Here is a 10,834-nt window from a genome sequence, read left to right on the forward strand (position 1 = left end):
ACATACCATAATCTGAACAGCAAAAACTGAACTGGTATTTGTTAAAGCAGATGATGAAAATTATCTTACCACAGGTCTAAAACCTATTCCATTACTTTGATGAACTTCAATAACAGTCTTGTTATTTAACTCTTGCAATGGATGCTGGGCTGCAGGGATCAGAGGTGTTGATGATGACTGATCAATATCCTCGGTTAGTGTTTTGTCTTTGTGAAATTTCCTTCTTCCACTCACATTCCTTATGTTCCTTTCAGTACGTCTCTGGGCCCGCCCCTCTGCACGCCGATGCATGGTCGTACTGAGGCAAACCCAAAGACTTCTTCAAGTCCCTGCAGCCTCATGCATCATACTACAGCATGTTTGATACACATTCTGCAACAACATCAATAAAACAATCTAAGATCCCTAAAAGTACTGTCGTGTGTGCAACTTCTTTTGAAAATAAATCATAGCCGTATCTCCAGAAACACAATCAACACACTTGTAATGTCATTAGTAAGTGTTAAGTTAATATTAAGAGGCACAATAGTGTCACACAGGGCTATAATATAACTCCCCTTGACATATTCTATCCAAATTATTAAATGTAATTAACATCATGGCTATCCAAATTTAAATGGAAAGCATACAGCTCAGACTTTAACTAACAAATGTAACAAGTTTGATCTTGTATCACGTAAGATAATTTCAATAAGGATGTCCTGAAGGTTGTATTTGGCCACAAAGATCACCCATGTAATGTCCTAAATACACTGAAATTGCAAGTCATGGCCAGAACATTATTCTGTGTAGTTGTGTGTTACATCAAAACTAGGTGAATTCAAAACTGGACAAATCAGCAAGTTAGCTGAAGTGTTTGGTGTTTCAAGAGGCACCATAACAAAAGTTGTGCCGCTTAGGCTACAGGAAAGGCAAAAAGATATCATCCGCTGTCATAACATGGCCTAAAGTGTATATCAAGTGATCATGACACACGGTCACTGACAGGGTTGTGACAAAAATAAGAGGACGAAGGCTGCAATGATACTGCAGAACTGAATGTTGCACCAAAACAACACAAAGAGTGCTCCAGAATTTGGGAGTTGAAGAGCACACTGGAATTCCAAAACCACTCATCACTGTACAAATGCCTACAACAGGAATACATGGCGATGAGGCTATAATACCTGGACTACGGAGCAACAGAAGAAAGTCATTTGATTGGATCAGTCTTCTTTCACTATATTGTCAGAGTTCACATCCAAAGAGAGAAACATGGAACGGGTTTGCTGATGATGGGGGCAACAATATTGTGGTATTCCATGGGCCCCATTTTACTCTGCAAAGTCATATTACTGTCTAATATCATTTGACCATTTTCGTTGATCGGGTCCATCCCATGGTCAATGTTTGTTCCCAGAGATGACACTGTGTTCCAAGGTAACAGGGCCTCTGTTCATACAGCTCACACAATCCACACGTGGTTTTGTGAACACAAAGATGAATTGTTGCATCTCCCCTGGCCATTGCTGTCACCAGATGTCAATATTATTGAGCCTTTGAGATGTACTCTGCAGAAGAGGATGCACAATTGTTGTCCAACTAAACAATACTTACCCGAACTCCCCGCCCCCCCCCCCCCCCTTTAAGGAAGAACAGTATAAAATTCCATTTTAAAACCAAACATGATCAGGATTTATCAGTTCAGACATGACTGAAAGCTGTTCTGAAAGCCAACAGTTTTCCTACATATTAGGCATGGTAATGTGTTGTGTCTTAGGTGTTTCCACATTTTTGTCGAACCTCTGCAAGTACTTTATATTTTGATTTCCTGACATGGTATACATAAGAATCTCTTATCTAGAGATGTATGGAGGAAACAATGTATATGACCAATGTAAGGGACCTAGCTAGGTTTGGAAGCATCTGTTCACACGAATGGCACATTGTTTCTCATAACACTTGCACTTATGAACTCCTGGCCACATTTCCATGAAGAAATAATGAGCAACACATGATCAGAACTAAAATATAGTGTCTACAATTGTGTGAAATGAGTGGTCATAGTGCATTCACCTAAAATTAAAATATTTAATAAGACAGCAGTGCAGAGCTTCAACCCCAGACCTCAATGTCAGAGTCACACGTGCCAGAAGCTAAACGTGAATTGGGTTCACTCGGCTACAATAAATGATAACCCTGCATTAACAAATAGTTTTATGTTTCCTTACGCCACACAGAAAGGTTGGTGATTAATCTTTGTATAGTGATCTGTAACACAAAATGTGATAACATTCTACTTGAGATGTGTGTATTTAATGAAACATGAAATACACACCACTCAATGTATTTTTTTTTCTTCGATCAAATAACTGTGCCATAAATATTGCTAATAGCGTAAATCTTTACATTACACAGACAACATTATGCCAAACTATTCATAGCTATGTTGGTAAGCATGAAAGAAGACAAGAAATGTCAAAAACAATTTGCATGTCTTATTACCAAAAACCATCAAGCACTTTTCTCACACTAACAAGGAATGATCTCAATATTTTATAGGAAAATGAGTTGCACAGGGAAAGTGTAAAAAAACAATTATAAAAAAACATTTTTTTCTATTGCTTCCTACTTACCTCGTTAATACTGCTTCTTCTGGAAAATTCCGGTATAATAACTGTAGTGCACACATTGCGATTATTTTGAAACCATGATTCCTGTATTTACAATCACTGCGAATCATTCAGTCACACCGAAACGATAATGATAACGAACTGCACACTCAAACACAGTTGACAGTCGAAAAATTTTGAGTGGTTCCGGAACAAAATTTCAGATTTTCATACGAGTGGTCAACATCTACTCTTGTTTAAAAATCAGTTGACAACAAACCCATATCATATACACAGAACGACGCACCGTAACCCTAAAATGGTTGTGACTGTAACCAGCTAAAACAAAATATCATTGGCTGACAGATAGTCACGTGCCATATTTCTGATTTGTTACTGACAAGTGGTGGAAGCGATTCTAAGTTGCTGAGGCTTAGTTAACTGTTGCTAGGAGCATGCTGCAGTACATTCATTACGCTTCGTATAGCACACCTGACAGACCACCATCATTTCCGAACATCAGCACCAACTACACAAAACCTATTGGCAAACATACACAAATTCCCTGATCGTTAAACAACAGAAAGATTCTTTCACTATATTTCAATGATTCCCAACATACATTCTAAAATATTCCAATATTTACAGAGCCGAAAGTTCTAAAACGTCGCAAAGTTTGTTAATGAACAGCCTAATTGTAATTGAGAAATTAAGGAATCGATTCGTACTTTCAATCGAAAGTTCATATCAGTTCAAATATCGATATTCATCAAAAGTTGTGCTGAAAAGTTGTTTCCATCGATCCTCTGAAGGGCGGAAATGCGCATGTTTAACAACCATCAAATCGTACACATACGATAGCTTCAGGCACGTCTGCTTCGGTTGACACACTCAGGAATTGGACAGAAAGATATTCCAAAAGAGATGGGGACGTAAAATGATTGACTAATTCGAGAATGATTTATTCACCAGCACAATCACAGTAATTTCTCACGAACTGACCAGTTTTGATAGTCATCATCCATCCTCAGATTATAAAACACACTCATGCTTCAATTCCACGACTGCAGACAGAATTGTAGTGATTAAACAATGGCTTGCATGATTTCTGGAAAGCATGTTTACAATGAAAACGGCCAGTAAGATAGGTTTCCACAGGCATGCATTTCTTACATGTGCATCCCACACCACCTCTCGTGAAAGCCATTTTACATCTGGAAACGCCCAACTTGCACACTATCATGCATACTGGCATTAATAAAATGAGAGGCCCTCAAAGTCACAACGGTGAAGCCAACAAATTCAGTGGATAGCCATCTTGGTGTGACTATCTATCGCTGTTGACTCTACTTTTTGGAAGTATGTTGAGCTATAATGGAGTTCTCATTAGTGCCTCGTTGCACCATCGTACCGATTCAAGACGAATGAGACTTCATGTGCAAGTTGTCTCGCTAGTTTGTTATTTTTCCATTTTACCGAGAACAAATAAGTGCCACATCTTTATTGTCCCATTGCGAATGTTTCTCTCGTAACATGTGTAATTTCCAAAGATGGAGTCCAGGAAACTCTGTGGGAGAATGTCGTGACGAGTAAGAACTGGTGAGCATCTAAATAGAGCACAATATGTTCTCAGCATTTTCAAGAAAAGGACATTGAGTGAACGTTGCTTTCAACAGTTCGCCTTAAGGAAAATGCAGTGCCAACAAATTATCCTGCTCCCACAAAACATTTGGAAAAGCAACATTAACTCATCGATTCCAAGTTAATGTTTCTGTATAAAACATATGTTGATTTGCTTCATTATAAATGGTTTTTGAAAATATAAAATATACGTTGTTGTTGTTGTGGTCTTCAGTCCTGAGACTGCTTTGATGCGGCTCTCCATGCCACTCTATCCTGTGCAAGCTGCTTCATCTCCCAGTACGTACTGCAGCCTACATCCTTCTGAATCTGCTTAGTGTATTTATCTAGTGGTCTCCTTCCACACTGCCCTCCAATACTAAACTGGTGATCCCTTGATGCCTCAGAACATGTCCTACCTACTGATCCCTTCTTCTAGTCAAGATGTGCCAAAAACTCCTCTTCTCCCCAATTCTATTCAGTACCTCCTCATTAGTTATGTGATTTACCCATCTAATCTTCAGCATTCTTCTGTAGCACCACATTCTGAAAGCTTCTCTTCTCTTCTTGTCCAAACTATTTATCATCTATATTTCACTTCCATACATGGCTACACTCAATACAAATACTTTCAGAAATTACTTCCTGACACTTGAATCTATACTAGATGTTAACAAATTTCTCTTCTTCAGAAACGCTTTCCTTGCCATTGCCAGTCTACATTTTATATCCTCTCTACTTCGACCATCATCAGTTATTTTGCTCTCCAAATAGTAAAGCTCCTTTACTGCTTTAAGTGTCTCATTTCCTAATCTAATTCCCTCAGCATCACTCAACTTAATTCGACTACATTCCATTATCCTCATTTTACTTTTGTTGATGTTCATCTTATACCCTCCTTTCAAGACACTGTCCATTCCATTCAACTGCTCTTCCAAATCCTTTGCTGTCTCTGACAGAATTACAATGTCATCGGCGAACCTTAAAGTTTTTATTTCTTCTCCATGGATATTAATACCTACTCCGAATTTTTATTTTGTTTCCTTCACTGTTTGCTCAATATACAGATTGAATACCATCGGGGGTAGGCTACAACCCTGTCTCACTCCCTTCCCAACCACTGCTTCCCTTTCATGCCCCTCGACTCTTATAACTGCCATCTGGTTTCTGTATAAATTGTAAATAGCCTTTCGCTCCCTGTATTTTACCCCTGCCACCTTTAGAATTTGAAAGAGAGTATTCCAGTCAACATTGTCAAAAGCTTTTTCTAAGTCTACAAATGCTAGATATGTAGGTTTGCCATTTATTAATCTGGCTTCTAAGATAAGTCGTAAGGTCAGTATTGCCTCACGTGTTCCAATATTTCTACGGAATACAAACTGATCTTCCCCGAGGCCAGCTTCTACCAGTTTTTCCATTCGTCTGTAAAGAATTCGAGTTAGTATTTTTTTTCATCCGTGGCTTATTAAACTGATAGTTCGGTAATTTACACATCTGTCAACACCTGCTTTCTTTGGGATTGGAATTATTATATTCTTCTTGAAGTCTGAGGGTATTTCGCCTGTCTCATACATTTTTCTCACCAGATGGTAGAGTTTTGTCAGGACTGGCTCTCCCAAGGCTGTCAGTAGTTCTAATGGAATATTGTCTACTCCAGGGGCCTTGTTTCGACTTAGGTCTTTCAGTGCTCTGTCCAACTCTTCATGCAGTATAATATCTCGCATTTCATCTTCACCTACATCGTCTTCCGTTTCCATAATATTGCATCCCAGTACATTGCACTTGTATAGATACCTCTATATACTCCTTCTACTTTTCTGCTTTCCCTTCTTTGCTTAGAAATGGGTTTCCATCTGAGCTCTTGATATTCATACAAGTGGTTCTCTTTTCTCCACAGGTCTCTTTAATTTTCCTGTAGGCAGTATCTATCTTGAAACTTCCTGGCAGATTAAATCTGTGTGTCGGACCGAGACTCGAACTCGAGACCTTTGCCTTTCGCAGGCAAGTGTTCTACCAACTGAGCTACCTAAGCATGACTCACGCCACGTCATCACAGCTTTACTTTTGCCAGTACCTCGTCTCCTACCTTCCAAACTTAACAGAAGCTCTCCTGCAAACCTTGGAAAACTAGCACTCCTCAAAGAAAGGAGCTTCTGTTAAGTTTGGAAGGTAGGAGACGAGGTACTGGCAGAAGTAAAGCTGTGATGACGGGGCGTGAGTCGTGCTTGGGTACCTCAGTTGGTAGAGCATTTGTCCGCAAAAGGCAAATGTCCAGAGTTCGAGTCTCGGTCCAGCACATAGTTCCAATCTGCCAGTAAGTTTCATATCAGCGCACAGAGTGAAAATCTCATTTTAGTATCTATCTTACCCCTAGTGAGATAAGCCTCTACATCCTTACATTTGTCCTCTAGCCATTCCTGCTTAGCCAATTTGCACTTCCTGTCGATCTCATTTTTGAGACGTTTGTATTCCTTTTTGCCTGCTTCATTTACTGCATTTTTATATTTTCTGCGTTCATCATTTAAATTCAATTTTTCTTCTGTTACCCAAGGATGTCTACTAGTCCTCGTCTTTTTACCTACTTGATCCTCTGCTGCCTTCACTATTTCATCCCTCAAAGCTACCAATTCTTCTTCTACTGTATTTATATCCCCCATTCTTGTCAATTGTTCCCTTATGCTCTCCCTGAAACTCAGTGCAACCTCTGGTTCTTTTAGTTTATCCAGGTCCCATCTCCTCAAATTCCCACCTTTTTGCAGTTTCTTCAGTTTTAATCTACAGTTTACAACGAATAGATTGTAGTCAGAGTCCACGTCTGCCCCTGGAAATGTCTTACAATTTAAAATCTGGTTCCTAAAACTCTGTCTTGTCATTATATAATCTATCTCATACCTTCTAGTATCTCCAGGCTTCTTCCATGTATATAACCTTCTTTTATGATTCTTGAACCAAGTCTTAGCTATGACTAAGTTATGCTCTGTGCAAATTTTCTACCAGGCGACTTCCTCTTTCATTTCTTACTCCCAATCCATATTCACCTACTATGTTTCCTCCTCTTCCTTTTCCTACTATCGAATTCTAGTCACCCATGACTACTAAATTTTTGTCTCCCTTCACTATCTGAATAATTTCTTTTATCTCATCATACATTTCTTCAATTTCTTCATCATCTGCTGATCTAGTTGCCATATGAACTTGTACTACTATAGTAGGCGTGGGCTTCATGTCAATCGTGGCCACAGTAAGACGTTCACTATGCTGTTTCTAGTAGCTTACCCATACTCCTATTTTTTATTCATTATTAAAGCTACTCTTGCATTACCCCCATTTGATTTTGTATTTATAACCCTGTATTCACCTGGCCAAAAGTATTGTTCCTCCTGTCACCGAACTTCGCTAATTCCCACTATATCTAACTTTAACTTATCCATTTCACATTTTAAATTTTCTAACCTACCTGCACGATTAAGGGATCTGACATTCCAATCTCCAACCCGAGAACTGCAGTTTTCTTTCTCCTGATATACGTATCACAAAAAATCGAGAAGTGTTGAATGATTTACTTTCTCAACACACCTGTTCTGTGATCATATATTCATTTTAAAAGCTAACAGTAATTTGATATGCCTAAAGTCTAAATAGGACACTATGTAGTTTTGGGATTCTAATCATTTGCATATGTACAGGTATTCACAGAAGAGTGTTTCACTTGTATGTGCCTGTAGGTACCTACCACATGCAGGATTTATGATACGTAGTTATTTGATGTAACACTTGTTTTTCTTTGCTGTTGACAACTGGTGTGTGTCACTAGCCGTTTTTGTATTGCAGATTTTACTTAAATATATATGTTTGAGACATCCCAGCGAGTGAATGTTGTGACTAGGTAACAAATTATTTATTTAACATTTTTAACATAAGAATTCTTTTTTGTGCATATTTGATTATTCTGCTCTATGCTAATTGCTGTGTAGGAAGACTTTTTTTATTTTGGGAACTGCTGCTCCAGAAAGCAATAATCAATAATACACATTAAAAACTTTGATGTGCAATTTTAATTTTACACTTCTGTTCATTCTCTAATGTTGGCAAAAGATGTTCCCTTCAATCCAGATGCACAACTTTATAACAATGTTCTTAATATCAAGAGAAAGTTGTACACTATATCTGAAGTGAACATGCCAAACAGGAAGAAAATCAAGCTACCTCAAAAATCAAACTGTCATCTTGTGTATAGAAATAGTAATTTGAAACATACTATAAAGGTCTCACAGAAGAAGGACTACATAGGTGAAGAGTATTTTTGTGATTAACAACGTATCCAGAGTAGCCTAAATGAAGAATTGTTACGAAAGCTTCCTAGAACAATAAGTGGTATCAAGATGGAACACTAGATTTCGCATATGATGCAATATGTGTGTCTACATAATTTCATTGATTTAAAGATTAGTGAAGTTATAAGTAACTTTTTAAAAAATACTATATTTATGAATTTGCGTCTCACATGAGACATCAGTGGTCACTTGATAATCACTTGGTATAACAGTCTAGTATGGCTCACACAATGAGACTGCATTAAGTCTGTTTCTCACAAATGAATGCAAGTGCAGTGATCTAGTTATCATTGAAGGACAGTAAGCCAGATTTGTGATAATATACGCTGGTTAATAAATTACAAGTTTGTCTTGTATGTGAAATTGAAATAAAGATTTAATTTCACAAAGCACTGTAATATAATTTTGCTGATTATTTAAATGTGTAACTCATTTATTGTTGAAATTCTGTTTTACATACAGCAAAACTGAATATAAGTGCACTAGTGATTGTAATCGTAAGTTATAATCATGACCGAAATATACACACATCAAAAAAAGTTTTGCATCACCTCGGTTCTGAGAGTTCAGGAACCTGTACAGAAAATTGGAATAAAGATCAACATAAACATCATTTCCGCTCTTGCTCATGAAAGCAACACATTGCATGTTGTACCACCATACAGCAAGACCTTCAGAGGTTGTGATCCAGACTGCTGTAGACACTGGTACTTCTAATACCCAGTAGCACGTCCTCTTGCGTTGATACACGCCTGTATTCGTTGTGGCATACTATCCACAAGTTCATCAAGACACTGTTGGTCCAGATTGTCCCACTCCTCAACGGCGATTCGGTGTAGATCCCTCAGAGTGGTTGTAGGGTCACGTCGTCCATAAACATCCCTTTTCAATCTCTCCCAAGCATGTTCGATAGGGTTCATGTCTGGAGAACGTGCTGACCACTCTAGTCGAGCGATGTCATTATCCTGAAGGAAGTCGTTTACAAGATGTACACGTTGGGGGCGCGAGTTGTCGTCCATGAAGACGAATGCCTCGCCAATATGCTGCCAACATGGTTGCACGATCGGTCGTAGGATGGCATTCACATATCGTACAGCCGTTACGGTGCCTTCCATGACCACCAGCAGCGTACATTGGCCCCACAAAATGCCACCCCAAAAGAGCTAGGAACCTCCACCTTGCTGCACTCGCTGGACAGTGTGTCTAAGGCGTTCAGCCTGACCTGGTTGCCTCCAAACACGTCTCCAAAGATTGTCTCGTTGAAGGCATATGCGACACTCGTCGGTGAAGAGAACATGTTGCCAGTCCTGAGCAGTCCATTCGGCATGTTGTTGGGCCCATCTGCAACACGCTGCATGGTGTCATGGTTGCAAAGATAGAGTGAAGTTGCGCATCATGCAGCCTATTACGCACAGTCTGAGTCGTAACACGACGTCCTGTGGCTGCACGAAAAGCATTATTCAACATGGTCGCGTGGCTGTCACGGTTGCTCCGAGCCATAATCCGTAGGTAGCGCTCATCCACTGCAGTAGTAGCCCTTGGACGGCCTGAGCGAGTCATGTTATCGACAGTTCCTGTCTCTCTGTATCTCCTTCATGTCCGAACGACATTGCTTTGGTTCACTCTGAGATGTCTGCACACTTTCCTTGTTGAGAGAACTTCCTGGCACAAAGCAGCAATGCCGACGCGATCGAACCGTGGTATTGACCATCTAGACGTGGTTGAACTACAGACAACAAGAGCAGTGTACCTCCTTCCTGGTGGAATGACTGGAACTGATTGGTTGTCGGACCCCCTCCATCTAATAGGCGCTGCTCATGCATGGTTGTTTAAATCTTTTTGGGCAGGTTAGGTGACATTTCTGAACAGTCAAAGGAACTGTGTCTCTGATACAATATACACAGTCAACGTCTATCTTCAGAAGTTCTGGGAACTGGGGTGATGCAAAACGTTTTTTGATGCGTGTATATTCCCAATTGTACAAAATCATCAAGTGAAATCGATAGTATCTAGAAGAACCTAGACATTTTTAGAGTGGAGGAAAAATGTGTGGGACAGACTAAGACAGGCGTTGCTTGACATTGAGTGTGAGCTACCGATTTTTTGGTAATGCTTAATTCCATCTAATATCAATCAATAATTTTCATAAAATACAGTTGTGTAGCTCTGACTAGAAAGCGTCATTTCAGTGCTTGCGTTAAGAAAGTCGTACATTTTGGTTGTGAAATCATCGAAAGAACCTTGTGATATTTGCACTGTTAACTATTACAGTTTAGTCAGTGCTTAATG

The 10,834-nt window shown here is 39.3% G+C and overlaps 1 protein-coding gene across 2 annotated transcripts in view; it reads right to left on the reverse strand.

The window, feature by feature from the left end:
- LOC126297514 (protein capicua homolog) overlaps positions 1-3,786 on the reverse strand; it is a 329,900-nt gene extending 326,114 nt beyond the window's left edge. The window contains exons 1-2 of one of the 2 annotated variants that reach the window (XM_049988400.1): positions 2,616-3,786; positions 70-372 (exon numbers count right to left, since the gene is read on the reverse strand). In XM_049988400.1, coding sequence (XP_049844357.1) covers positions 70-291 — 222 coding nt within the window. In that variant the 5' untranslated portion in view covers positions 292-372; positions 2,616-3,786. The remainder of the gene's footprint in view (positions 1-69; positions 373-2,615) is intronic. The other variant, XM_049988401.1, reaches the window with a different exon arrangement.
- Between the last annotated feature and the right edge of the window lie 7,048 nt (positions 3,787-10,834).

The sequence above is a fragment of the Schistocerca gregaria genome, chromosome X, assembly GCF_023897955.1.
Source record: "Schistocerca gregaria isolate iqSchGreg1 chromosome X, iqSchGreg1.2, whole genome shotgun sequence".
In the NCBI taxonomy this organism is placed as follows: Eukaryota; Metazoa; Arthropoda; class Insecta; order Orthoptera; family Acrididae; genus Schistocerca; species Schistocerca gregaria.